Below are 27,988 nucleotides of genomic sequence, written 5' to 3'. Positions count from 1 at the left end.
TATATTTCTCTTTACCGGGGCGATCAGTCCGAAGAAGCAAACTTGCTCATGGCCCTCAGCCTCCCCCCATAAATGTAGAGCAGGAAGATACCGAGTATGCCAATGGTACTCAGTCCACCAAGCAGACTCGTGCCTCGCGCGACGCCCAGGTTCCCGTACAGCGGCCCAGCGAAGAGGATACTGCCACACGCAAGGGCGCTTCGGAAGAAGTCGTTACCGGCGAAGAGGCTTGCTGCGTACTGCGGGTAGCTGATGGGGACGTAGACGAAGATGCACTGCATCACGACGAAGACCGTCGCTCCGTAGAGGGTGATGCCGATCGTAGGGGCGATCCAGGGGTACTGAGGAGCGGCAGTCCATGCGAAGATGAACAGCCCGATGGTGGGCCCAAACGCGGCGACGAGGGCGGGAACGAGGCGGCTTTCCTGGACGGGCCAGCCCTTGGCCTTGATCCTAGGGTTCATATCTGATGGTGACGTTAGTCTTGCTCTGGGGTCCTGAAGTGTGAGATTCTAACACATCAGAGACAGGGACCGGTGACCTACAGAAGTAAATATAGCTGATGTAGATGGCGATACCGATGAGACAGGCGACAAGGATGCACAAGAACACTAGGCCGATTTGCCCAGCCGTCATATGGTAGTAGACGGGATATACGAGAGGGAAAACCTCGAAAAAGCTGTAATAGATGCCGTAAATGATGGCCGTGTAGATCTGCACGAATAGGATGGCCGGGTCCTTGATCGTGATCTCGAGCGGCTTGATGAGCGCATCCACCAACACGGCCGATGTCTTGAGGTTGCGCTGGTCTATCTCGCTTTGGCTCATGAAGCGGTCATTGCCTGTCATCTTCCGCAGGCGGCGGGCGCGTCGCAACAAGATTTTTGGCGTGCTTGTCTCTGGGAGAAAAAAGAACATGACCAGGAACATTGGTGACGCAGCCCAGATCACCTCGAGGAGAGACCAGCGCCATCCCATGATTGGTACCGAATATCCAGACAGCAGAGGACCAAGGGCCGGTCCGCAGTACGCTGCACTAACCCATGCGATCATGGCGTATGGCAGTGACAGGAGCGAGTACATATCTCCAACGGAGGCACCGCCGGATGCCAGACACGGAGACCCAAAGAAACCCTGCAGGAACCGAAGAACCATCAGGCCGGGGTAGTTCTGGACCAGGGCTGTCGGGATGGAGATGATGGTGTACAGAAACATGGTGATGATGTAGATTGGGTTGCGGCCAATGGCTGGGAGCTCAGACAGCGGGCTGAAGATCAGAGGCCCGGTCCCATAGCCGAGCACGAATAGCGAGAGACCCAGTGCGGCCTCGGTCTGGCCTACACCGAACTCCTCCTTGATTCCTTCTTCTGAGGTGGTGTAAATCGCCGAGGACATATACACTACAAAGGTATAGAGGCAAATTATAGTTGTGACCAAGGCACGGCGGGAGTTGGACCAGTTCTGGGGATTCTCAGGGTCGTCGGAATAGTACCAATCAACAAGAATTGCACCGTCCTTTGTCTTGCGGGGTACAATGGGAATCGACCGGGTCTTCTCGAGCTCGTGTCTCTCGTCCACTTCTAGTCGATCCGCAGTGTAAGGTGTGGTCTCCTCTCGACTCTTGGTCCGCTGGAGGCCTAGATTTGACCTCTCGCCTGGCTTCTGGTATGGCTGTACATCTCCTTCTGCTTGCTTTTCCTCGTCATCAGACACGGATGAGTCCGAAGAGGAAGTCGGCACACTGTTGAAGGTGGCTGGCTGGCTTGGCTCCTCGTTGTTCATGAGCTTCACCCATGGCTCCGGTAGTTGAAAGTCTGGTTTCTCTTCGGGGTACTGAAAGTACCTGTTGCGACTGACGAGACGTATGATGCCACCAAAGGCAGAGTCCCGTACTGCCGACATATTGTGTCTTGGCGAACCTTGTTGGGACAGGTGAGTATATGACAAAGTAGGAGCTTCGCTGATGATGCTCCAAGTTAAATGTCGTATGGGGAATAAGGGTATCCCAGGTAATGAGGGTATTCCAGGTCCTTGAATGAATGGACACTTGCTTGTTGTTATTGTTGGACACTAGTAGAGTGTTGGGGTATCACCTTGAAGTAAGATGAAGAGGCCGTCATACTTATACATTGCCCATCGCCAGGCTGGAGCTGGACAGTGTTTGCATATGACGGGGATAATGGCACCGAGCATGGTGTTGGTGTTACAAAGCTGTTGCTCCATAATGGCTTTTGCTATTGCCAACGGAGTTAGACATATTTGCGACAGCTTTGCGAGGTCTACGGACCAACCTTTGCAGCGAGATTACCAAGCGCATATAGACTAGCTGGAGGAAACGCCCTAATCGCCAGCACCATCAGTGATGTAGGTGTAGATTTCGAAAACTAGTCACAGTCTGCCGGGGACTCCCCCTGCCTGGTAGGCTGTAGCCAGAGGAGACCCTCGCACCCCTCCGCGTCAACTGGTGGGCTTTGATTATCTGGACCCTGGAATTGTGTGGGATCTGCCGTCCCCGGGTGGGGGGGGGGGAATACAACGTTTATCTGTCTCTGCAAACATCGGCCATGAAGTACCTAGGTACCGGAGCGATTAGTAAACTTGTGTTGCTACCAGGGTAGCCGCCCAATGCCAGCATCGTTCTTGGTACGAAGCCTCTGGATACAAGCGGCGTTTAGGCGCATTTATCAGCAACCAGTATTAGTAGCTCCATCAGTCTGATGCGAGCGAGTCTTACTAATCCTCCCAAGGTTGGCTGGCTTCCCCGATGCGTCATAATGGAAATTGGAAATCGCACGGGCTTTCAACTTTGTGATCGGCCTGTAGAGGCCCGTAAAAGGTCTGCTAGCTTTGGGTCTAAATATTTAATTTACTTAAGTGGTACCCGTCTCGCATTACCTACATTTTTAGGTAGAGACCGGATATTCGCACCCATAAAAACGGAGGGTACACCCATACTACCTAGGTACATATATAGGTAACTTAGAGATGAAGGTACTCAGGTTAGCACTAAACTAGTTATCCTATAAGCTTGTTCTATCCTATAAGAGGTTATCCTATAGGAGGTTGTCCTGTAGGAATTTATTCCTTAGTCTTGGGTGTACGCTCCATTTTTGCGGGTGCGAATATCCGACATCTTTAGGTAACATCCTTGCACTGGATCAATGTGAGTAATTGGGCCGGAGATGATGGTCATTGCTAAAGGTCCCTTGCTCGGACTATCGTCGAGCTGATTTGAGTAGCAATTGGGGCCAAGGATACAAGGGCGCGCTTCACTACATTGAATAAGTTCTCATCGCGTCGAGTCACAGCGCACTCGAGTGCTAGCATGGAATTCTATGGAAGCTAAATCCATAACGCCCACTGTTTGTTCCTCACAGGCTTGGAAAGCTCAAGCTAACGCTGATTTTGCTTGCAGTCACGGCGTGGAAACGTGTGAAAATGTTGCCAGATACGCCTCCCGAGGCCAGCACAGAATTCACGAGGACATAATGTTACTATTCTACCTAGGTAGCCATTTCGGCGGGGCATATCTACCATTAACTCCGATTCGAAACCGTGCAGGGCCTCAAACGATGCAGATACTTGTATATTCATGAACCAAAGGTCGGCTACACAAGAACTTGAACCAGTAATTAATTGTATTTACCTCTCTAAGCTGTGTAGTGGCTACCAGATTCTGAGACTAAATCGGAATGAAACTGTCGTCATCGATCTTCTGAGCAACAGGAGTGTACCTCCATTTGCTGAAGTACGCCGGTGTCTTGCCCCTGCCACCGTTATTAGTAGCGTACGCGCCGACAATAGAACCTGCATAGATTTGTTAGTGCATCTCGGCCCAAAACGGATATAGATTTGCAAGTAGCTCGCTCACCTGAGAATGGCCCAGTGCCTCCAGAGAGGATCAAAGCACTGGCGGACCCAATTTCCCGGTACTCTCCCGGGCGTGAGGCCGGCGCCGCGCCAAACACATACAACGAGTCGCTGACAGCAGAGACCGACAAACGAATCTTGCCTGATCGCCATGAATCCGGAACTGGCACGATCACTGTCTCGGGAACCGTGATGTTGGGCTTCCCAGACGCCTCAACCCGGAACCTGAAGAAGGGAGTCGACTTGGTGCCGTTGCCGCGTGGTAGGTTGACCACGCCTAGGTCAATGTGCTGGAACTGCGTCAGGAACACAGAGATGCCTGCCTCCTCGTCTTCGACACGGGGCTTGAACGAAAGGTCGACGGTGTAATTGAACAGAGTCGCACTTTGCTTGCGGGCAATGAATCCAAGGCCATCCTCAGCTGGATTGAAGTCCGGTGTGCCCGAAAGGTTCACGGGCGACGGGGATATCTGGAGTGTGCCGGGATGGCCTTTTGGCGACACCGCAAATAGTGAGGTCTTGGGTGGACGCCAGAAGAAGAAATGCCTGGGCAGGTCCGAGCCTGGAGCAAAGTCGACGACATCTGGATCATTTATCCAGTGCCCGTCCCCAGGAACATGTTTGTTCGTCGGCGGCAGAGGCCCAGCCATGGTACCGAACACGGGGTCCAGGACCGGCCAATCGCCTTCTTTCCAGTCGACCGCGAACAACACCATCTCGCGGCCCATTGGATAAATCTCCCATTCTGGACCGGATCTAGTGGCCAGCGCAACGCCCCACCAGTTACCAGAGGCATCTTGGAACAGGTCTGCGTGTCCAACAGTTTGAAAGTAATTGTTGGTGTCTTTGGCCGTGAGAATGGGATTATGTGGTGCTCCCACAAAGGGGCCCTCAAACACCTCGGATCGAGCAATTGTGACTGAGTGGTTGGTCTCTGTCCCGCCCTCGCCGATCAGCAAGTAGTAGTAGTCGTCTTTGTGGTAGAAGTGAGGTCCTTCTGGGTTGCGATCACCCGTTCCGTTCCAGATCCTGGAGGGCTCGGTCGCGGCTCCGGTCGCAAGATCGATCTCGCTGACGTATATTCCCGCTGCCACGGACATCCAGACCTTCCCATTGTCCCAGAAGATATCCGGGTCAATGTCATTTCCAGGATTTTGCTACAACGTTTGGAGTCAGCCATCAAAGAAATAAAGTATTGGCTTCATGTCAATACAGCAAACAGTAACTTAGGCCGCACGGTAGCCTAGAATGTCATGAAGACTATAGCCCTTGAGGTTGTTATATAGACTAATGATAGGGTATGTCTGTTCTTGAAGGGGGTAAACACTGTACTTAGAAGCTGCTTACAACGCGTAGAGGTCCAGTCCAGGAAGCATCGTCATATGGGTCTGTCGTGGTGAACAGCCTACCGGTCGCGTTAGTCCTGTATTCCAAATCATTCCAAAACTTGAACGACGGGGATCAGTGACAGGTGAAGAGTGGCACTTACAAGATTATGGGTCCCCACCCTGCGTACCAGGATACGTAAGATGTGATCAGGTAGAAGGTCCCTTCATGATACCGGATGGTTGACGCCCACTAGTGGTGAAGTTAGTCCTGCTACGGGTCCTAAAGTGTTGTTGTATTCTAAAACATTCCAAAACATGGAAGACGGCGATCTGTAAACGGTGAAGAGTGATGCTTACTATGCCTTCATTTTGCCCCGAGTTTCTAGACAGCTCCGGCAGTTGCTCGGGTCGAGTCAGGGCGTTGCTTGCGAGTTTCCAATTGACCAAGTCTCTGCTAGCATAGACCGGGACACCAGGGAACGCCAGGAACGAAGACACAGTGCAAAAGAAACTGTCCCACTGGCTAACGAACGTACAACTGGGGTCCGAGTTCCATCCCGGCAGAATCGGGTTGTGGAAGGTTTTGTTCGACGAAACCGCCTCCTGAGACTGGCCTTGGCTCGCCAGGGCGAGGCCGGACAGCCAGGCGAGGCCCAAGAATCTCATGCTAGTATACATTGAAGTCTTGCTGTTGAAATCAACGGACCCGTACCAGCCTGTGTGCCTGGAGCTATTGAAGCCGGGTCATTGTGGCGGCATCTGCATCCTATATACACGCGTATTTACGTGACCATTATTGCCCTTGCACCGCACGTGCGCGCCGGTGGGACACGATAATGTGGTTTCCTACTACTGAACCCTCTTTGTTGCCTTCGGACCTTTTCATAATTCCAGGCGAGACTAACAAGGTCGTACTGATTTCTTCCGCCAATGTCACGCAAACGATGATCTCTTTACAGCATGGTGCGGGGGTTAACTCATATTCGGGTTCGAAGCGCCGCGGACTCCCCGCAAATCTCGTCGGCTTGCGTCCCGATGTTGCCGTCGCCTGTACTCCGTAGTTACCAAGACTACATGGTTTGTACACTAGACCGACCTGATTGCCCTGTCGCTATGAGGAGTCAATTTGCCGGGAAAGGAGAACATCTGAGGAAAAAACCTTCCTGCACTTTGCTGTTCGATTGAACTTAGACATATCTCCTCACAGTGGACTCTGCTTGTATTAGTGGACTCGAACGGCTTCTCGGCCAGGCCCCATGACGCACAGCAACAAGGCGCCGACCGAGCAAGAGCCCAGCCCCGTCCTTGCAGCAAGTTCGCCGTATGCGGAGTCTACAAAGTTGCAAGATAGCCTTCTGCTGCGCCGGTGTCCTTGCTCCCGCAGCAGCATGTCCCGGCCGCTCTCTATGGTAGTCTCGAACGTATGCGATGCTTTCTCGACTTTCAACTCAAACAAACGGTTGTGCGTCGACCCTTTGGCTAGAGCCTGAATCTTGATCAGCCAATCCATCCCGGGAGGAAGCCCTGGCTCCTGTGATGGTCCCAGCCTCGACCTCCGCACGCAAAGCATTGATCGTTTCCTCTTCTAGGCCGTTTTCCTTGCAGATGTCCAATATACGCCAGGCCTCCGGGTCCCGTTCGCCGACAAGCCTCTTGATAAGCTTGACGGACAGGTCCATGACTTCCGTCTTTCGCTGCCCCTTTGAGAGGTCCTTCCCGGCGTTGAAGTATGGAGCAACTTTGAAGAAGTAGTCTTTGGCCCTGTGGCTCGGCCCGTTGAATTCGACATTGATTCTGTACATGTGCTTCGTGATGACCAAGTTTGGCTTGATATTGAAGTGGTACATCTCGCCTGAAAAGAACTGCACGAGCTCCGGCCTAGTGCACTTCCACAGCAGGTTTCTGAAAGTATCCAAGTTCGGCCCATCGGGAACGAACTCTCGAATACGTCGGTAGAGACCAAGAGCCTTGGCGAACGAGTCATCAGGCTGTTCCGCGTCGGCCTTGACAATCTCATTGAGCACACAATTGAAGACGGTGATGGGCACGCTGTGTTTCTCACGAAGCCGGGACAAGGCGTGGATAGCCTGATCGATGAGAGTGGAATTGCGGGTCAAGGCGAACGCGAGAGAGCCAGTGCTCGTGTTGGTGACTTCAACGCCAGCAGCCTGCATGATGCAGTATACCTCAAGTGCTTTCTCGACATTCTCCTGGGCGGCATACGCGTCAACCAAGGCTTCGTAGTGGTGACGGTTCAGCCTCGTGCCCCGTGATGCCAGATACTCTATAACCGGCGTACAAAGATCCGTGTCTCCGTAGACCGCAGCCATATTGAGAACGCTCAGTGCCACGCCATCTGAGGGGTTCACGATACCTGACTGGACAGCACGGTTCCATATGTATCTCGTTGCCGAAATGTTCTGACCTTTGCTGCACACTTCCAGCAAAAAGTACCAGATGTTGACCGGAACCTCATGGCCTCTGTCGAGCCTGTGGCGAACTATCCGTAGGGCGTCATCGAGGAACTCCATCTTTCCGAAAACATAAATGAAGATGTCGAATACCCAGCCCTCGACCTTGAGGCCCTTCTCATACATTTCATGGAGCTTCTCCAGGGCGAGCTCGTACTGCTCGTCCCGAAGTAGCCCAATGGCAATGTGCTGGTGGCCCTCGGGGCTTATCTCTAACCATCTTTCTTTCATCTCCTTGATAATAGTGTTGCGGAGAAGGTAATCAGGGTGTATCGCCAAGGCCTAGAACACGAGGTACCGGTTTAGCAGGTCAGACGAGCTGCCTCGGGTTTGGGGGGGGGGGGTCCATACCTGCAGGGCGGCGTGGTATGCCGTAGACGACCAGGGCAACTTCCTGTGCTTCATCTCCCGAAGAAGCCCATTCACGACGTCGGCAGACCCATCTGTGGCGGCATGTGCCATGAGGAAAGTCTCGTAAAGGAAGGTGTCCGGCGCCTCCCCAGACGCAAGCAGATGTCTGACAAGCGCTGCCGTGGTCCGCCTGTACTTTGGCTGCCCCAAGGTTCTCAACCTTCGCAGGGTTTGGTAAATCTGCTCGGTAGTCGCGCGCGGGAGGTCTTCGGCGAGCCGCTTGCCCGAGAACAGCCGCTGGACCATGTCGTCCGGACCGCCCTGACCGTCCGAGGCATGTTTGAAGATCCCAGGATTGGTGAGATGCACCGCAGGCTTGCTTTCGAGTGTTGCATCGTTGCCCTCGGATGTATTGTCCGTATGGAGCTGGCTCTCGTCTGTTGGACTCGTACTTGCTCTTTCCAGAGACTGCTCCTTCGGGGCCTCCTGCGCAAGCCAGTCAGGAGCAATCTGGCGCTTGTGGGTCTTCTTTTCGTCGACTGCATCGGAAAGCAAGGCAAAAGGGTCCTCCTTGGACTTCGCGCCGCTCTCATGAAGGCGACCGGTGGTGTGAAGGCATCGCGGCGAGGAGGCGACTTGGAGTGGGCGAGGACGGCGGTGTGCGGTGGTAATGTACTTGGTCACAGTGGCATCAATGGAGGGACAGAGGCAGCGCCATAGCCCATCAATAGTGATGCGCGCGCAAGACATTGCCTTGTCGCGACGGGTGCGGGAGATGTGCCAAAATTCTGTATGCGCTGCGATGCGAAGGACGAAGCTCCAAACTGGGGGTAGCTATCGCTGATAAGAGCTTCTGAAGACTATCACGTGCCAAGTCTGAATGTCCAGGAGATCATCATTCTCATGCCCGAGACCGCGCGGTAATCGATTCACTATATTGCCTTGTGGAGTGCTTGGGTACTGCAGTTGCACATTCAAACTCGTCTCCCGAGCGCACTCGCCGCTTCCCTGGCCGTGCCGGTGTTTGCTTGGGCTGGACTGCACTGCCCTCTGGTTGAGTAACCGGCGCTGTCTCTACCTCGACCGCCTGCACCGGTCGCGCAGGTGCCCTGTAATAACATTGACCGGGCCTCATCGCTCAAAAGCGTGCGAGGAATGTCTCCGGTGGGAGTGGGTATCATTGTGTGTGTGTCATTCTTGAACGTCTCACACCATGGTGCTGCCTCTATCCTCTTCCCCTTCCGCGCCCGCGACCCTGGCCTCTCCCACGGCCGCCCCGATCTCCGCCCCTTCCGCCGTGGTCGCCGCGGTTCTGGCCGCCCCGTCCGCCCCGGAATCCACCCTGGTGGTTTGCTTGTTGCTCCTTCACAATGTCGATGATCTCGTCGGGTACGCGTAGGTATTTGATCTGCGCCGGGGTTGGCTATTGTTAGTTGCTTGTCGGCTCATTGAGGAGCGCAAACGCATGTCAGTACGTACGTTGTTTCCCTTCACGTATGCTTCCGGTAATCTTGTGAATCTGTCGCCTTCCTGGAGCCAGGAGTCCCTGGGTCAGCCTTTCCACCCAACCAATCTGGTACGAGATGGGGTTTGGCGCTGCAGCAAGGGACCTACAGGGCTTGTTTGGACCACCTCCTTCAGCGTCAGGTTCATCCACGTGTCGCAGTTGACAAGGTGGCCGTTGAGGGTCTCGCCGTTCTTCAGCTCGACGAGCATAGGGTGGCCCTGGGCGGCGTTAAGAAGGCCGAGGGGTAGCTGCGAAAGACTTGCAAGTCAGCAAACGCGCATCCGAGAAGACGAAGCAGGGGCAGCTGACCATATTGGTGGTATTATGGTTTAGTAAGGGGAATTTGGTTGCTACCACATCGAGAAGGGCGAAAAGGTTGCGAAGATGCGATTTATTATGATAGTAGAGATCGGTTGCAGCGGTTGCAGCAGTTGCAGCCAGTCCAGGTAGCAGCGTCACTCGAGCTCCAGCTAAGATCAACGCACGGGCCACCGAGCCTGAGTCTCACATGCGTACCTAGGTACCTAGCTTGCCTAGGTACTTAGTACCTATGCAGCAGAGAAGCTTCCCTTAAACCTCCCCCCGGCGAGGCTCAGGAACAAAAGGTCGTATTCCAGCAGAAATGCTACCAACTGGGTCGCGAACAACACAGGGGAGAATAATTGAAGAGCGCAAGGGGCCTGAAACCCCGAGGAACCCCTCTGAATGGAGGAAACACTGAGACCTTGCTCAGAAATAGCCCTGCCCATCTACCAGACAAGTCCCTTGAGAAAAGCCTTCCACCACGGAGAAATCACCGATCGCACCCAGGTGCCCTGCCCCATATCTGCCAATTTCAGAAACTCTCTACATGAACACACAGCCTCGTCAACGCGAAGCGACTCCACTTGGGCGCCGCACAGTCTGCCCCGGCGCACACAGCCCTTTGCAGGCCTAGCATCGCACATAGAATAGCCCATTGAATATCTCTAGGATGTGCTTTCACGGCTCTTGCGGTAGCTAGCCTAATCACGTCCAGCGCAAGTTAGTAGCTGCTTCAGGGAAGCGTATAACCCGAGGCGCGACTTGCCTCCTGCTCGACCTGCAATCCTTCGATGGTGGGTGCAAGCTCGCTGAGGATCTCGTACGCCTTCTTGTGGTACTCCATCTGTGCGGCAATGAGCTCAGCAAGGTTGCGGAGCGGCTCAGGTGTGTCGAGGACCTGCGATCATGATCAGCCATGCGGACCGACTATACGTGTTGCGCGCTCCAATGCGACTTACGTTCTTCATCACACCGACAGCCTCCTCGGTCTGTGTAACAAACTCGTCCTCGGCCTTCTCGATCTCCTCCTGAGCCTCGGGGCTGATCTCGGCTTCCTCGTGGGAGTCAGCCCTGGGACTTTGGGCGGCAGCGACGGCCGGCACGGGGATCTTCCATGTGTTTCCCTTGGCCTTGGCCTTGGCTGCATCCAGAGTCAGACGCGACTTCTCGACGCCCTTGCGCGCCCGCGTCGCGAACATGATGTTGGTGTTCAGGGTGGTGTTCCATCCCGCCAGGAACCGGCTTTGGATCTGGGCATCCTGGGCAAGTCTGGCCTCGCCGACTCGCTCCTCGGCCAGGGCAAACTTCTCGAGGGCGGCTGCAAGTGGGTCATCGCCAGTCCCAGTGTGCTGCTGATGCAAGAGCTGGCTGCTAGCCAGGGAGGCGCGGGCAATGGCGTGGGCAAACGTCTTGGGCTGAGGCTTCGCGGAAGGGGGGGCGGTCAGGGCGGCCTGGGCCTCGGCGGGTGACGAGGCCGAAGATAGGAGGGAGACCTTTTCGCTGACGGTGCGGCCAAGATCGTTGAAGGTCTCGCTGATGTTGGCGGGGTAGTCGTAGGCCTCCTTCGAGTACTGGTTGCTGATAAGGGATGGTTGTCAGCACGACACCGAGCAGGTGGCTGCAGGCCCAGAGCCCGAGATCTACTGCACTCACGTCACAGCCAGCATCTTCTGGTGGACCTGCTTCAGGGCGTCGACACGCTTCTCGAGGTCGATGTAGTCGGGCGGGAGCTGGGTCTACCACGTGGGTGATCGTCAGCATGTGAATCAAGGACGGTAATGCTGTCAGCTCCACCAACCTTATCTTCTGTCTGACCCAGCATCTCCTTGGTCGACTGGAAGGTACGGGAGGCAAATGGGGTGAACTGCGACCCCAAGGAGCCAACGGTACTCCCAAACCCGCTGTCGAGGAGGTCGTCGTCAGCTGTCAGAGCTCCTACCGCAAGGGCAGCGCGAGGCCCAGGATGCTGGCTTACCTGAAGGTCTGCCCCAAGTTGAGGTTCTTGAAGTTATCCATGGTGGCTGAGAGCTGTGGATCGATGAGAATGTCTAGGTTTATGCGCGTGAGCTTCTTCCAAGCAATGAATGAACGGCTGCGTCGATTCGCGATCAGGGAGGTCGGTTGCAGGTAGAAACGGAACCTAACCGCAAGTCAATGTTGCTAGGGAGAAGCCCCAGGCGCAGGGGGTTCGGGTTGACTTTGGGCGGGGTGAGGTTCCAAGGTAAGCTGGCGTTTTCCATCGAGACGGGCTGCCGCAAGGCAACCGTCACGCCAGCAAACCACGCCATCTGTGTGGTCACACTTAGTATATCAACTCAAAGATTGGAGTAGATACATCACTGTTAGGCGTTGCTGTCGACTTGGTCAGACAAATCGCTTGTCAATGTGCGTTTAATGGGTTATGTTTCAGCACGATGCCTTCGTCCTCGTCAGTTCGAATCAAAATCCATGGCCCTCGAAGCCGGTGTGATGCCGTGCTCCAACCTAAACGACCGTTCCTGTCTGAAATGCTTGCCTAGACTCCAACTCCTTCGCTATTTGTTGCTGCGAAACCAGCCCTCCCTCCAGTATCCTTGCCTCGCCCCTGAGGGCTAATCCTGCCTCTTCCTCGTCACCTTTGTTGCGGCTCTTGAATACAAATATATACCTTCGCTCCATAATGATAACTCAACAGGAAATGGAACAGCCACGTCGCATCCTGGACCCCCATCGTACATGCCTTAATACCTCTTATCAGGGGTAGACCTCCTCTCAGGACTTGAGCTTTTACTTCTGCTTTCGAAGCTCTCCACCATGTCAAGCACACGCGTCCGGGGCCTCTCGATGCGCACTGTCTCCGCCGTCCTCAAGACTGGAGATATGCTTCTCCGCCTGGAGTCCTCTGAGGTTTCGCTCCCTGGTGGTTGAGGTACTTTGAGTGATAAAGGCGGTCGTTCTGGCTGCTTTCCCTGCTGGATCTTCTCGCGCCTTGCCCTGCTGGTCTCCTCGGTCTGGCTGGCCACGCTCGAGACATCTTCTGCGGCTTCCTCATGACCGTCATCCTGTGTTGTCACCTTTTCCTCATCCCTGCCAGCTGCGGCAGTCTCCGGTGTCATAGGGTCATCCTTTGCCGGATCTACCAGGATCACCGACTCCTCCAAGGACACAAGATCCGCGTTGTCGGCGTTAACGACACGCAACCTGTCCTTCGGGACGCTGAACATCACCTGCACCAGCCTCTGCTCCACCGCTTTCTCGATGTCCCAGTCGTCTTCCTCCCAGCTCTCGCCAGTGCGCTGGCCACCCCCGCTCGCAGACGCTCCAGCCTCGTCCCATGCTGACCTTCCCTGCCTCCGCTTTTGTAGCAGCCCAACGCCACCCAGCCCGAGGTTTCCCAAGCCTAGCACGTCGTAGTCGCTGCTCCGCCCGTGGGTCGGGCTACCTGTCCGACTCGAACTTCCATTCGAACTCCCGCTGCCAGCGCCTGCACTGAACACCCGCTTGAGGCTCCCAAACCAGCTCCTACGCGGCGGCTTGCTCTTGCTTGGGCTCCCCGGGGCGAGGGGGTCGTCATCTGACATGTGGCCGAGGTCTTCAATGTCTGAGATCGGCCGCGGCCGGCCCAGAAGTAGTCCAGGCCCCTCGGACTGGAGGGCCGTGATTGACTTGGCCGTCGTGAAGCTTTCTTGAGTGGTGTTGCTGTTGCTACTGCCGCTCTTGTCGGAGTGCGAGGTGCCCGTCCTCTCCTGCTCGCCCCGAGATTTGCTGACAGCCAGCGCCCCAGATCCAGCGCCGGCACCTGCCACACGCAGGGAGTCGGACCGGTTCACTATGAAGCTGAAGGTGCTGCGGTTTGATTCGGACAAGTTGCTGTCTGTCCGAGCACCGCCTGCAGTCTCATCCTCCGACAGGCGTACCGACGGCCGTCTGGTTGGAGAAATCTTGCCCGAGTTGCGGAACGTGGTGCTGTGAGGCTGAATACGGGCTGTGATCAGGGCGTCAGATGCGTCAATGTCGCTGATCCAATCCTGCACTTCGGGGTGCTGAGGCCGTGGCCGGGGTGTGCTCTCCGTCGGGCTGGCTGGCCCTGAGCCCGCCGTCCTGTTGCCGGGCGCCACAAGTACAATAGGACTGGCCAAGCTGGGACCCGCCTTTGTTGGTGTGGAAGGGACGGGTGTGGTGAAAGGGTCGTCATCGTTCTCCTCATCCCGATCCGGGGCGATGGCATCGGCCGCAGCTATCTCGTCTTCCTCATCCTCCAAGATTGGGTGGATGCCACCTGGGCTCATAACATCATCTCCGGTAACGCCAGTGGGCTGATAAAGACCTCTTGCAACCCTCGGTACTGGCCTGCGCCTGATGTCTCTCCTGTAGGCCCCCAGGGACTCGACGGCAATCGGGTCATCGGAAGCTGACCGTGGCCCTTCAGGGGCCCGCAAGTTCTCGTACCCAAATGCATTCCCTTGGTCACGCAGATATGGGTCATGCCCGCCCGTGTACCACCGAGCTGCAGTTCGCGGGCCCCAAGGATACACATTCTCACGTTCGAGCATCTCATCAGAGGTGATGAAGGCCGTGCCGGTGGTCAGATTCCGGATGTGCTCATCTCGCGCCTGGTGGCGAAGGCGCTGCCTTCGTCTCCAACAGAAGAAGCACACAGCCAACACGAGTAGCAGGACGGGAACACCGAGTCCCAGTCCCAAACCGAGACCCAATTTGTACGGCGAGGTCGGCGGTGCGGTCCCGCCTGCTGAGGGCGCCGACGCAGAGATCGGGTTCGTGTACGAATCGCTCCAGGTAAGGCTTGTCATGTTTAAGAACATCTGAAGTTGTCCACCCGCCACCCCGATGGAGTCCCGCTTGCCCAGCCCTGAGCCCGATGAGCCGGATGAGATGGCATAACCACCAGATACCATCATCACATTACCAGGCAACAAGGCAGCGCCGTGGCCATAAATACCTTGCCCGTCAGCCAGTGGCTGTTCATTAGGCACAGACCACGTCCACTCCCCAAACTCACTACCGCTCATCTGCAGGACAGCCAGTTGCGGCTGCGCGGCCTGGCTCGTGTCCCCCACCCACCCGCCAAGAACGACGAGAGCGGACCCGGCCTCGTTGAGCACGGCAGTATGGCCCGACCGAGGCTGCACCTCGGTGACAGCCCCGTCGTTCTTGGCGAGCTCCGCAGTCTCGCCTGAGGAGGAGCTCGACGGCCCGGAGATGGCGACGAAGCTCCAGGTCTCCTCCGGCAGGCTCCACACCGCAGCGGTCGACATGTTCACGAAGGCGGTCTGGGTGTGGCCGCCCAGGACTACGCTGTTGATGCTCTGCGTGACGATGCCGGAGATGTTTGACGTCGCCGGCGGGAGGGAGGTCAGGCTGAAGCCTGCTTCGGCGATGGGCTGGGACTTGAGGGACAGCTGGCTCGCGGTGTAGGCTGGCGCAGAAGAGGGGCTGGGGGAGGCCGTCAGGCGGACCATGGAGTTAGAGTAGGTGGCAGCTGATGTCCATTGGTCGCCGAGGGTCTCATTGGGGCATTGGCCGCCATATACATATACCAGAGGCTGTGACAGGCTGGGCGATATCGTTTGTGAGAAGGAGAAACCACCTCCGAGGAAGTAAGGCCCGGCGGCAGCGCCGTTGTTGATGATGGAGTGCTCCACCCACGAAGCCTGGTGGGATGTGGTAGCATTGTAGACCCATACCGACGATCCAGTGGCCGAACTGCAATCGCCAGCGTAGGCAAGGATGGACCCGTCTGATGTGAGGGTGGGCGTGAACGTGGTGGTGTTGGTGCTCGATGAGAGAAAGGGCAGTCCTGGTGTCAAGGTCTCGGCGCTGCCGCTGACGGATGAAGCAGCAAGGGAGGATGATATGTCCACAGCGAGGAGGTCGACTGACCCGTCAGCGTTGGGGGTGAAGATATAAGCCGTGCTGTTGGCGTTGCCAGTCTCCCGGCCGTATGCGACCCCGGATGTGGACCCGGGGACGAGGATATTAGTTGGAATGTACGGGAGGAGGGTTGTCTCTGAGGCGGAGACCCGGGCGGCGTGCATCATGACCAGCAACAGGCCAACCGTGAGCATGAAGGTCCTGGGGGTGGAATGCGGCCGCGGCGGACCGCATTCACGCTGTTGGGCTCGGGTAGCAAGTGACGACGCCGTGCAAGCAGACACGGGGCCGGCTTGAGGACCCGGCATGGTGTATGTGGTGCGTGCTTTGTGGTCGCCGGGGGGAGTGCCACTCGCAGCGTGCAGATCTCGTGTTGATCAAATCAATTCATTGTCCGTCTCTGTGAGAGGCAGACCCGCAGTGTGGATATGGGGCCACCCAGCCTCCCAATATCAAGCAGCACAGCAGGACAGGACAGGATGACAGGGCAAGGCCCAACCGGCTCGGCCCAACTCAGCAGTGGTGTTCAGAAATAACGATGAGCCGGCATTGGGGACAACTCTCACGGGAGGGGGGCTAGCAATGAGAAGCAACAGGAAGACACGAACGAACCGGGCAGGGCATGGATCGGGTGGACTGGGGTTGGGTGGGAGATATTGCTGGTTTTACGACTGGTCTTGCAAGACACACAAGGAGGGGAGGGGTCGAGGTCCGAGGGGCTGGTAAGTTTCCAATTTCATCTGGCCGGCCCATTGTCATCGTCGGAAGTCAACAGGTTTGATGGCACATGATGGGGAGGGACCGGGTTGCGGGAGAGCGGGCTGGGCCCGACCCACCGGCCAATGGTGGTTGTAGTTGGCGTAATCGGTGGCTGGAGAAGTGCATCCCGCATTTCAACAACCAGGTACTTAGGTACCTTGTAGCACGCCCACCGTGTTGATACGGTGCTAGGCGCGGCGTTGGCACGGCGACGGCGAGGGCCCACGCGTTCATTGGCCAATCCAACGCGCGACCCCTTCCATTTCACATGCTGACGGATCAGAGAGACGGCCGTATCAAAGTCGTGCTCAACTCGATGATGATATCTAGTATAAGTGTACACAAGTATCCCCCAGAAGACCAACTCACACCCTCACACAAGCACACTGCCTCTACGCGAAAAGCGAAAAAGGAAAAAACAAAGACACTCCGGGCCAAGTTACCCATCCATCACGTCGTCGTCGCCGTTGTTGTCTGCCTGGATGCGCACACCTTGGGCCTGGTTGGCAGCTTGGGCAGGGTCGGCAGCTTGAGCCTGAGCCTGGTTGGCAGCTTGGGCGGCCCTCAGCAGCGCGTCCTGCCTCACCGCCTCGGCCCTCAGATAGTCGATGGTAGCCTGGTCTCTGGCGCTCTGGTCCTGGAGCTGGGCGGCTGCGGCCTGCGCACGCTGCGCGGCATTGTTCTGTTGCGTCCACCTCTTCTGGTACTCGCTCGCCCGCTGCACCGTCCTGGGTGCCACCGTGCCGACCACCGTGGGCCTGCTGTACCGGTCCATCCTCTCGCTCCACTCGGTGCCGGGCTGCGATGCGAAGGCCGGCAGCACAAAGATGGTGCTGCGGCCCTGCCCGTGGAGCCGGTAGAACCGTGACTTCATGTCCACCGCCACCACCCCGCGTGCGAGCCGGTCGCGATCCCGGTCCGGCTGCCAGCAGCTGTCCCCGCCCAGCCCCTTGTCCTGCGCCCACTCGTGCTCCCGCACCGCCAGCGCCGCCTCCTCGCGGTCCAACGTGTCGTGCAGGTGCCCAAACACGTCGTCGCCCGCGTTGACCAGCACCCACCGGTCCTGCGGGAACGCAATCTCCCTCCCGGAACGCCCGTCCGGCCCGAGCACCGACAGGTGCTGCAGCGGCACCACCGCCTCGCCCGCCAGCGCGTCCGTCAGCTTCGCGTTGGTCATGTCCATCTCGTGGTTGCGCAGCGCCAGGCTCTGCACGTACAGCAGCAGCTGGCCCAGCAGCGAGTTCTGCGCCGCCGTGAGCTCCGCCGAGTTGGCCCCCCTGCCCTCCTCGGGGATGAGGCTGAGGATCCCACCTTGGTCGCTGAACTCGTGGTCCAGCTGCTCCAGGCACGCGTTTGCGTGCATGGCCAGCAGGTGGTGGCTGGCGTACGGCATCAGGGAGACGTTCTCCTTGTACGGGTGGCCTCTGTCCTCCTTGATCTCCCTCGGGTCGACCTGGGTGAGCGGGCACTGGAATTCGGGGCCGGTCACCTCGTGTTGAGACTTGACCTCGTTGCACAAGATGTTGAGCGGCTTGTGGTGGTTGGCGTCGTCGTTGACGTACGGCGTGCTCAGGTCTGCAAGCCAGTCGAAAGCGTCGTTCAGCTCCAGGCGCCCGTCGACGTTGTGCCGGATCTGGCCCCCGTCAACCTGCCTGTTGTCAAATATAGGATTCCCATCCACTACGCCGGTCCTCACACTGGGGCTCAGGCGAGCGATGAGGATGGCGAGGGATTGTGCGTGCTGCTTCAGCGCTAGGAGGGTCGGCGGGCAACCCTTTGTGCCCAAGTAGTTGCAACTCAGGTGCCCGAGGGTCGGATCGTCGCCGTGAATCCGGGACCATTCTGACTCATATGCAATTGCATAATCATTGGCAGGGTAATGGCCTGGCTGGTCGGCGAGTGGGTCCTGCTGAGCGGGTGGGTTGTCGTCCGCCATGGTGAGGGTGCTCTTGGGCGAACAGACTTTGTTGTGAAGAATCTGAAGAAGGGAATATGTCCGCAGTTGCAGGGGCTTTCTTAGAGACTGACAGACAGAGAGACCAGCGAGGGCCTCACAGATCACAGATCAGATGCTCAGTGCACCTCGAAAAGAAAAGCAGGGCCGCAACTGAGGTCTACTCTCTTTTGTCTCGGAATCCCTCACACGGTTGGTTGCCAGGCCCTCCGTTTTCATTGTCAGCTTACCCATTCCACCTCCGGAACGGGTACCGCCTGTACTTCCTTGACAAAGGCATGAACGCCCGACTCTGCCTTCAGGACAATTGCGTTCTTTCTATCGACCGGACCCGGACCTGAGAATCTGCTGGAACCGACGGTACTCGATCAGTGTCTTATTACAAGCACATCTCCGGCGAGGGGCCATGCGGTAGGTCGAATAGTCCTCAGAGCATCCACGTCCGGACTCACAGGGGATGATGTAGTGGTTTTCATGAGCACGCTGGCTGAGAAACACAACTTGTGGCTGGTTGGCGGTCGTTTTCAACCGCGATGTGCGGGTGTTTACAAATGGCAATAATGCGTCACAGTGCCCACAGCCTTGTCTGTCGTTGGTGTACCTACATTGCCCCGAGGATCACGGCGGTCCACATGTTCATGCTGAGTTGAGTATTGATGGGTCCACGATGACTTCGATGGTGGGTCCGAATGGTGTAATACGAGTGGTCAGATGCGATCTCCCACGTGCAAGGCTCGTGAATGACTAGATTGCACATTTTGATAGATGCTCAAAGGAAGACCACTGATAGGGATGCCTTCGAGTGACACATTGGATACGTGTTGTGCTGATACCCCAATTCTCCGTGTCAATTTCCGCGCGTAGGCACACCTTTCGAGATCACCCAGACAAGCGTCGTTACCGCCATCTGAAGCGAGGTGAGGCACCACTACACCCTGCATAGTTCGCGGTTTGCGAGGTTGATACAAGCCTATGAGGCACAAAGTTCTCGCGGTCTCGTGAGCCGAAGAATTGCATGCACATAGTCAGGCAGGGTCAGTCTATCTCCCTGCAGAAACCATTCCATGCTCCATTTCGTGGGCCAGTGTAGCTGGCCGTAAAATAAACTTCCAGCCAACCAGTCCGTGCATCCACATCTGCTTGCCCGGGGAGGTGGTGCACGTTATCTGGAAGCTTGATCTGGTACGTGTACTAGTAGTTGTGCAATTTAAGTTTGGAAGAAGAAAGAGGGGAATGTCGGCTTTCGCCGCGCGAATTTTGCATGTTGACTGATATATTTGTACGAAGTATGGGCCTGACTGTCTTCGGGCGGTGGGAAAGGGCATGAAATCCGTGACCAACTATGCTAGATCCCTGTCATAGGGAGGGTCCTCTCCCGAACGTTAGCCCTGACCCACGCCGCCTATGAGCATATACACAAAAAGCTTGTGGGATGTGGGTGTGGTAACATGCAGGATGCGATCGGACGATCGCGCAAGAACTGCACTGTCCCATGTGAACGGACTAGAGGAGGCTATAGGGCTCTGCATGAGCCGAAGACGGACAAGGTGAGATGTTCAGAACGTGTCCCAGGGATTCTTATGTGGGCCTGGTGGAATTACCCACAGCTTCTTGTTGTATTCAGCTCATAGCCAATCCCACGGGGCGCCTCAGGAATGGACTTTGGGGATGTGGCTTGATGAGATGCAGCGAAGCGGCTGAAACCAAACATTGCGAGGCCTCGCGGGTGCAGCCGTCTGCAAAAAAGCCTGTGATTGCTACGAAGCAAGTTCGCAATCATCTGTCGAATGCGGGCAAGCGGGTTGAGATTGGAGGGGGTGGACTGCCAATAGTTGGTTCCAGGCTCCATCTGAAGCCAAAGCAAGAGGGTGGTAGTTTTCGGTGGGGCCTGGACCGTCGTGGCTGAGCTGCCTTGTAGCCACCGGCGACCGACCGACGGCGTTGTCCGGCAGCTGAAGAATTCTTCCAACAAGGCCCAGAGCGCCAGCGGCCTGCGGGCTGACGAGTTTCGTGGCCGGCGAGATGGGCCTGGCTGCCGGGTGCCGGGCTGCCCATTTGCAGTGCCTGATTCCGCAGCCAGAACACAAGTGCGGTATTGGTTCATGTTACAAGAATGCTGCGTGACGGGACCAAAGTTTCGGAAGAGGGTGGACTGGAGTGACCAGACTGCCATTCCAGGCCGCCTCCCAGCCACGAAGCCGTAGTGACCAGAGCTCAATGTTTTGCGCTTGGATGCAGTGCGCCGCATACATCATTGACGGCGTTGGCGTCCACTGGGGCTGTCTCTTGTGGTGTGGTGGGCTCTCGGCCGCGGTGAGATGTGTAAATGCCCACCCAACCGGAAGCGGCAGCGGCTGCTAAGTTGGGCCTGTCATCCTGTCATGGTGTCGTCCTGTCTGTCATTGACTCGTTCCGGTCGGGACGGTGGTATTCGCAGCGGGACGTTGGGCCCCGCAACTGTCCCTTGTGTGATATTGTTCTCATGAGTCCTGCCATCCTGCCGTCGACAGAGGTGCCACAGAGGCACACCGTAGATACCTGGGTCTTTACCGAGTACCGAGTATCAGGACGAAAATGACAGGTGTCTGGCAGGGGCAACACGATGTAGGACTTGGCACAGCCTGGAGGGCAACTGGCAACTGGCAACTGGCAACTGGCAGCGACAGGAACATACTTGCTACTACACAGCAACACACGTGTGATTCCTGGCCCAGCGCAGGCCCATCTTGACCAGTGAGTTGGGTGACGGTGAAGTGCAGCAACCTGCACGATGGTGTCATGTGTTTGGCCAGAGGTACTTGGCCCCTCGGCCGAGCCAAGGGGACTTGACCAGGCAAGCCTGACGAGGAAGACCCTGGGAGTTGGCAGGGAGACCCACCAAAGGTCGCACGGTCGCACGGTCGCCAGGTGCCGCCCAGGGGCCCCAGAGCCGAGATCCTGATCGATTTCATCAACTTCAAGTTGTCGCCCATCAATCTGGGAAGGCACATGCGGGCGGCTGCGTGGTTGCCAGGCCCTCTGGACCTCTGCCCTGCTTTTGCTACCCTTGTTTCCTTGCGCTGGCCGTACCCAGGTACGTACCGCCGTACTACCTACCTCTGGGCCATGCATAGATAACAAAACACGGCTGTTTCTCTCTCTGACCCAGCTCGGCAGGGATCAACACAGCGCACCTGGAACCACGACTTGGCCTCATTCTGCTAGGCCCCGGAGCACGACGCGACGTCGTCATAGCCAGTCCCAGTTTCAATTGGCCAACCACTCGAATTCCAGAGCCCATGCCCAGGTGCCATTCTTTTTATTGCGACATGGACTCGCTGCAAAGGCCTCCCGCTCCGGTCCCCTTCGGACGAGACTTGTCCCTCCCCTTCACCCACCCGGCCCCGCCCACATGCCACCACTGCTCAGAATCTCTCGAGCCTGGTTCCCAAGCCCTGCTACATCGTGATAGCTTGCTAGCAGCTTGTCCTGGGGCTGAGGCCTGTCAAAAACCCTCGCGCGGCCGCCCCGAGCTCCTCCGTTTGACCTTTTCACCTGCACCTGGCTCATCCGACGGCCTCCCGTCATCACTCCTAATACAAGACTGGCTTCTGACACACGGCCGATACAAAAAACGGCCCTCTCTCCGCGGCCCTCACCCGGCCCTCACCCGGCCTCACTCATCAACCCAACCTGTCACACTCTCGCGTGTCTGCTGCGGCGTCTTGTCTGCCCGCCCTTGACTCTCTAGAAAGCTTCTGTGCCCTGCTGCATTCAAGGCTCTTCAGCCCCCCCCCGCCGAGGTAATCACGCATGCATCTTCTTGCCAGTTCAAACACACCATCACGAGCTTCAATCTCAAGACTAACACCATGGCAGAACGCGGCCTCTCTGTGAGGGACATTGGCGACGCTGTCGATAAGGTCACCAGCCTTGCCACCATGAGCAACCAGGGCGAGGCTCTCAAGGAGACGAGGCCGGTGTCTCTCTCTGGCATGGTCTCCACCTTGGTACCTGTCGCAATCACCGCTGGCGTCTATTTTCTCATCTTCATCATTCTCCGCCGGAGCCAAAGGCGCTTTTATGCCCCTCGCTCTTATATCGGCAGCCTGCGCGAGAATGAGCGCACGCCAGCCTTGCCAGGCGGCTACCTGAATTGGATCGGCCGCTTCTGGAAGATACCCGACAGTCTGGCTCTCCAGACTCAGTCCCTGGACTCCTACCTGTATCTGCGATTTATCCGCGTACGTGCCCCAACCGCATCCAGTGCACAGCACCGGGCCCGCGCTTTGTACTGACGCCGCTGGCAGATGACGGTTATTATCTGTTTCGTGGGGGTGTGCATTACCTGGCCTGTCCTCTTCCCCGTCAATATCACCGGGGGCGGTGGCCAGGCGCAGCTCGACATCCTCTCCTACGCCAACATCGACCCGATCGCCCAGGGCAACCGCTACTACGCGCACGCTTTTGTCGCCTGGGTCTATTACGGTTTCGTCATGTACCTGATCTTCCGGGAATGTGTCTACTACATCAACCTGCGCCAGGCTTTCCTCATCAGCCCTTTCTACTCCAACAGGGTGTCCTCGAGAACAGTCTTGTTCACCTCGGTTCCTGACAAATATTTGGAGGAGAGGGCTTTGCGCAAAATCTTCGGCAACTCGGTCAAGCACATCTGGATCAACCACGATATCAAAGAAGTCGAAAAGCTGGTCGAAGAACGGGACAAGGTGGCTTACAAGCTGGAGAAGGCCGAGGTCAAGCTCATCAAGCTCGCCAACAAGGAGCGGATCAAGACCTCCAAGGGAGCACCCGCGGAGAACCACCACCCTCCCCTGGATGCCGAGTCTGGGAGCGTTGCGAGCAGATGGGTCCCACAAAAGAAGCGGCCCACGCATCGCACCGGCCCTTTGGGTTTAATCGGCAAGAAGGTGGACAGCATTGACTGGTGCCGCTCAGAACTTGCTAGGCTCGTCCCCGAGACAGAAGCTGCGCAGGCCAGGTATCTTTCTGGCGGCAACAAGAAGATTCCTGCCGTATTCATCGAGTTCAAGAGCCAGGCCGAAGCTGAGACGGCCTATCAAGTCCTGGCACACCACACAGGCCTCACCATGGCCCCGTCCTACATCGGTATCACCCCGAAGGATGTTGTATGGAGCTCCTTGTCCATTTCTTGGTGGCAGAAAATTGTCCGGCGGTATGCTGTCATTGCCTTCATCACCGCACTGATTATCTTCTGGGCTATTCCCGTGGGCGTCGTCGGTGCCATCAGCAACATCCAATACCTCGAGGACCAGGCTTGGTTGGCGTGGCTCAAAAAGATCCCGGACATCATTATGGGTGTGGTCAGTGGCCTTCTCCCTTCAGTCGCACTCGCGATCCTGATGTCACTGGTCCCCGTCATCATGAGGCTTTGTGCGAAGCTGTCGGGAGAACCCTCCTACTCTCGGATCGAGCTTTTCACGCAAAATTCGTACTTCGCATTCCAGGTCATCCAGGTCTTTTTGATAACTACACTCACCTCATCTGCGTCGGCAGTGGTAGACCAGATCCAGAACAACCCGGCGGCAGTCACGTCAATTCTGGCGAATAGTCTCCCCAAGGCATCCAACTTCTACATCTCCTACTTCATTGTCCAAGGCCTCACTATCGCCTCGGGCGTCATTTCCCAAGTTGTTGGCTTCATCATCTTCAACCTTCTCTACAAATATCTTGCCGGCACCCCTCGCGCCCTCTACAACAAGTGGGCGAATCTGAGCGCAATTTCATGGGGAAGCACCCTGCCCGTATACACTAACATCACAGTGATTGCGATCACATACGCAGCAATCGCGCCTCTTATGCTAGGATGGGCGACCATCGGGATGTCCTTGTTCTACTTCGCTTGGCGATACAATGTTCTGTTCGTCACGGACACTCAGATCGACACTCGCGGCCTCATTTACCCGCGAGCATTGAAGCAGCTATTCACCGGCATCTACTTGAGTGAGCTCTGCCTGATCGGTCTTTTCGGTGCCTCGGTGGCCGTCGGGCCCTTGGTACTTATGGTTGCCTTCCTTATCTTCACTGTTCTCTTCAATCTCAGCCTCAACAATGCTCTGGACCCGCTTTTGTACAACCTCCCGCAGAGTTTGATGGCCGAGGAAGAACAACGCCGCGCAGGCTTGGAGGCGACGATCAGCGATGAGAAAGCCGTGGCCAACGGAACGGGATATGCAACAGTGAGTAGCTTCATGACGCAAAATGCATTGGCTGAAATGTACTCCTTCGCTGACCAGCACCAGGAATCTCCGGGCGGTCAGGCAAAGAAGGGCAACTTCATCATCAAGTTCCTCAAGCCCTGGGTCTATGCCGACTACTTCACACTGCGTTCATACCTGCCCGACCGCGAAGTTGACTTCAAGGTGACGGAGAAGCTGGAGGCCGAGGCGTACCTGCCGAATGTTGTCACATCACAGCCACCGCTTCTCTGGATCCCTCGTGACCAGGCTGGTGTTTCAGCGCAGGAGGTTGCGCACACGGGCAAGGTGATCCCGATCACAGACGAGGGCTGTGAGCTGGATGACAAGAACAAGCTTGTGTGGGATCAGGATGGTGCCAGGCCCCCAGTGTGGGAGGAGAAAGTTATCTACTAATTATGCCTGTCTGGCGTTAGTGTCGGGCCTAATTTCTGTCTTCGAGAAAGATGGGCTGTGCAAGAGGTGGAACTGGTGTGCCGGACGGTGGCAGGACGGAGTTGGAACGACGGAAGATGAACGACTCAAAAAAAGAAAGGCGCTACGTATCTTGACTGGCGCGTGGCTCCTTGTTTCGATTCGCGATATACCCGGTTTCTACCCCAACCGATGTGGCTATCCTGGATTCGTTAGACCGCAGGAGCAATGGGGTTATGATACCACTTCATCCTTTAATATCAATATTCTGACGTTCACACCTTGAAAGTCACCTGTGCCTTCAATGCACCCCCAAAGTTTCGTGAGTATTATATGCAATAGACTTATCTCCCAATATTCCTGGCTGTTCAATCAATCGGGTACGAGGCCGCCACTGAGGGTCGGAGTGTCTGTCTATGTCCAAGTCAAGACGGATAGATCCCTTGATTATCTCATCTGCTCCGCAGTCTTGTTGGCTTGGGCTGCCTGACTGCAGTCAATGATGGTCCGTGCGTCTGCTCAGCTACCCCTAATGAACTTGGTAAAGTTGGAGCGCAGCACCTCCACTCATGCACACACATACAACCTTCCTAGGGTTGCTCCGTTCTATCACCACTTGTTCTGTTAGTTGTGGAAGAAAACACCGTCGGACGTTTCCAGGTTTCTTCCAAACTGGAAAGCCAGCTGCACTTGTGTAGACTGGCGGCCCTGAGAAAGGAACATAGCGATGGCTGCTCCTACGGCCTGAACGGAACGACCTCGCCGAGACTGACGAGATCCTGCTTGCTGAATCCCGCCGTATCCGAGTCCCCAATCCAAATCATCCGATATAACTGCCCATCACTACAAACAGGGAGAGCTCTCCGCCCCAATTCTTCATCATGTTCGCCTCACAGACCAGGAGAAGCCGCACGAACAGCATCGTCGTGGCGGTGCTCGTCATCGTTTGCTTTTACTTGATCCTGCAACTATCCAACTCAGCTGTGAGACCCTTCGTGTGGTCCTCACCCGAGAAGATGCCATCGTACAAAAACTACACCTCGTCATTCTCATTTGACTTGGACAAGTCGATACATCCCGACTGGATGGCCCGCGTGCCAGACCAGACCAGTTTGGCCAGCTTGTCGATTCCTGGGACGCACGACACAGAAACCTTTGATCTGGTGAACAACACCAAGATGCAATGCCAGAACCACGACTTGAGAACACAGCTCAGGGCTGGCCTGCGGTATTTCGACATCAGGGGGCGCATGATAATCGACGATGCTGCCGAAGGGAAGGCCGGGACCACAGAAATTGGCATCTTCCACGCGCAGGTCTACACCGGCTATACGCTGGAGGACGTGCTGCTCACGCTTTTTGAATTCCTTGCCCAGCACCCAACGGAGGGGATCATCATGAGACTGAAAGAGGAAGGCCCCCCAGTGCGCAGGAAGCCCGGGGGGGTCTTTTACGACGGAGAAGAGGAGAAGGAGGATGCAGACGACGCCACTGACAAGACAACATTCGAGGAGGCCTTCAACCACTACCGTCTCAAGAATCCCCGCACCGAGCCGGGCAGCACCAAGCATCTGCTCACCCCGTGGCCGAGCCCGTCGGCCCCGGAGGGCTCTCCACTCCTGCCGACGATGGCACAGCTGCGAGGCAAGGTCATCGTCCTGTACGAGTTCCCAACCGCCCCCGGCACCGCCTACGGCGTGCCGTGGACATCCCCGCGCATCAGACTCGAGGACCTGTGGATCATAGTGGATCTGGAGCACCTCGAGGACAAGTGGGAGGCGATCCGGGAAGGCCTGGAGGCCGCCGGTGCCAGCCCGCCGGGCTCCGACGTGCTGTTCCTGAGCCACCTTAGCGCGAGCGTCGGGGTCACGCCCATCGAGGCTGCGGCGGGCCCGCTGGAGGCTGTGAATGGGTCCATGATTGAGGGCATGAATGACCGGACGGGTCGGCTGCTTGAGAGGAGTCTAGAGGATGGCCAGAAGGGTAAGACCGGAGTCATCATGGGGGATTTTCCTGGCCAGAGGCTGGTAGATGCCATCCTGGCAAGAAACGCTTGGTTGACGGGTTGATGGTAGTTGATATTACGGGATCGTCAGGATTTCATGCTTCACCACTGGCATATATACATAAAGAACATCTCCATGGGCTGGTTACAAGCGTATAGATGCATAAAAGTCATTTGGCTCGAAAATGGAGGTTGCCATCAAGACCTCCTCGTCTAGAGAGTAACATTGTTCCTCTAAAGTTGCCTTCTACGACGATGTACTACAAGACTTGCAGGTGAGCTGGCAGAAGTGCTAGCCACGGCAATGTGAGTTGAAATGAGAGCTGAGTGAGACATGGTGATGTCAAAGGTTCGAACGGCGCTCACACTGTTATTGGACAGTCGAGTGCCTCAGATCAGGAGTGAAGCAAGGGATGCCTTTTTCGTCCTTAAAAGTACGTGTCAGCTGTCAGCACTTGGGAGAACTCCGCAGTCACTTGGTTTCTGCACAATGCGGACCTGATTTCGCTCTGCCCGAGTGCTTTGGAGCTTATGGTACCTTGTTAGATTGGAGACTCCGTGAATGGTGGTATGAGTTGAATGTGAAAACGCCGGCCAGGCAGCTAGGTCGGCCGACTGGCAACCATGAGCAGACAAGCATGGGGTATGCGTTGCGCACCATTTTCCACAGGACTCTATCCGGGATTCCTAGACTATACAGCTGTTTTACGCGAAGGCCTAGCTTTACCAATTGCTGATGATATCTTTCAAGGCTTGACTGGCGGCGCCGTCCTGTCCAGGCTTGTTACGACAGTAGCGCCACAAGAGGTCGGACCGAATTGCAGTTCAACAAATAGACATATCACCGCCACGCAACTTTCGCCATGGCACCGGGCTGGGCTGAGGTCAGTCAACACTAGGCCTTGAGCGTATTTGCTGGAACAGACATGGTCACGATGGC

The 27,988-nt window shown here is 56.4% G+C and overlaps 9 protein-coding genes across 9 annotated transcripts; 2 read left to right on the top strand and 7 right to left on the bottom strand.

Annotated features, from left to right (window-relative positions):
- Positions 1-23: 23 nt before the first annotated feature.
- KVR01_003698 (uncharacterized protein) lies at positions 24-1,902 on the bottom strand (the record flags this gene model as incomplete). The annotated part of the gene is made up of 3 exons (XM_044784577.1): positions 24-466; positions 546-1,085; positions 1,116-1,902. 3 exons carry the CDS (start codon positions 1,900-1,902, stop codon positions 24-26), a joined length of 1,770 nt encoding a protein of 589 aa, XP_044648713.1.
- A 1,718-nt stretch (positions 1,903-3,620) lies between these two features.
- On the bottom strand, positions 3,621-4,970 carry KVR01_003739 (uncharacterized protein; the record flags this gene model as incomplete). Its single annotated transcript, XM_044792587.1, has 2 exons — positions 3,621-3,807; positions 3,872-4,970. 2 exons carry the CDS (start codon positions 4,968-4,970, stop codon positions 3,683-3,685), a joined length of 1,224 nt encoding a protein of 407 aa, XP_044648754.1. The 3' UTR covers positions 3,621-3,682.
- A 1,021-nt stretch (positions 4,971-5,991) lies between these two features.
- Positions 5,992-8,915, bottom strand: KVR01_003599 (uncharacterized protein). Its single transcript, XM_044790369.1, has 2 exons — positions 8,021-8,915; positions 5,992-7,951 (listed from the first exon to the last, which is right to left on the bottom strand). Exons 1-2 carry the CDS (start codon positions 8,768-8,770, stop codon positions 6,647-6,649), a joined length of 2,055 nt encoding a protein of 684 aa, XP_044648614.1. The 5' UTR covers positions 8,771-8,915; the 3' UTR covers positions 5,992-6,646.
- A 330-nt stretch (positions 8,916-9,245) lies between these two features.
- On the bottom strand, positions 9,246-9,736 carry KVR01_002725 (uncharacterized protein; the record flags this gene model as incomplete). The annotated part of the gene is made up of 3 exons (XM_044790399.1): positions 9,246-9,428; positions 9,500-9,550; positions 9,635-9,736. 3 exons carry the CDS (start codon positions 9,734-9,736, stop codon positions 9,246-9,248), a joined length of 336 nt encoding a protein of 111 aa, XP_044647740.1.
- A 759-nt stretch (positions 9,737-10,495) lies between these two features.
- Positions 10,496-11,846, bottom strand: KVR01_002320 (uncharacterized protein; the record flags this gene model as incomplete). The annotated part of the gene is made up of 6 exons (XM_044795057.1): positions 10,496-10,531; positions 10,597-10,728; positions 10,790-11,408; positions 11,484-11,566; positions 11,629-11,731; positions 11,806-11,846. The coding sequence occupies 6 exons, from the start codon at positions 11,844-11,846 to the stop codon at positions 10,496-10,498; spliced, it is 1,014 nt and encodes a 337-aa protein (XP_044647335.1).
- A 186-nt stretch (positions 11,847-12,032) lies between these two features.
- On the bottom strand, positions 12,033-16,542 carry KVR01_002812 (uncharacterized protein). The gene has a single exon (XM_044792627.1). It carries the CDS (start codon positions 16,007-16,009, stop codon positions 12,551-12,553), a length of 3,459 nt encoding a protein of 1,152 aa, XP_044647827.1. The 5' UTR covers positions 16,010-16,542; the 3' UTR covers positions 12,033-12,550.
- A 227-nt stretch (positions 16,543-16,769) lies between these two features.
- Positions 16,770-20,021, bottom strand: KVR01_003439 (uncharacterized protein). The gene is made up of 2 exons (XM_044782049.1): positions 18,867-20,021; positions 16,770-18,762 (listed from the first exon to the last, which is right to left on the bottom strand). Exon 2 carries the CDS (start codon positions 18,394-18,396, stop codon positions 16,900-16,902), a length of 1,497 nt encoding a protein of 498 aa, XP_044648454.1. The 5' UTR covers positions 18,397-18,762; positions 18,867-20,021; the 3' UTR covers positions 16,770-16,899.
- Positions 20,022-21,393: 1,372 nt separating this feature from the next.
- Positions 21,394-25,328, top strand: KVR01_003854 (uncharacterized protein). The gene is made up of 5 exons (XM_044788931.1): positions 21,394-21,487; positions 21,571-22,196; positions 22,273-22,637; positions 22,704-24,611; positions 24,675-25,328. Exons 3-5 carry the CDS (start codon positions 22,335-22,337, stop codon positions 25,023-25,025), a joined length of 2,562 nt encoding a protein of 853 aa, XP_044648869.1. The 5' UTR covers positions 21,394-21,487; positions 21,571-22,196; positions 22,273-22,334; the 3' UTR covers positions 25,026-25,328.
- A 273-nt stretch (positions 25,329-25,601) lies between these two features.
- On the top strand, positions 25,602-27,234 carry KVR01_002202 (uncharacterized protein). Its single transcript, XM_044794057.1, has one exon. The coding sequence runs from the start codon at positions 25,925-25,927 to the stop codon at positions 27,110-27,112; it is 1,188 nt and encodes a 395-aa protein (XP_044647217.1). The 5' UTR covers positions 25,602-25,924; the 3' UTR covers positions 27,113-27,234.
- Positions 27,235-27,988: the final 754 nt, after the last annotated feature.

This window comes from Diaporthe batatas, assembly GCF_019321695.1.
Source record: "Diaporthe batatas strain CRI 302-4 chromosome Unknown Contig00003, whole genome shotgun sequence".
NCBI classification, from domain to species: Eukaryota; Fungi; Ascomycota; class Sordariomycetes; order Diaporthales; family Diaporthaceae; genus Diaporthe; species Diaporthe batatas.
The sequence above is the reverse complement of the archived record's forward strand: the minus strand, read 5'-3'. Positions and strand labels throughout refer to the sequence as shown.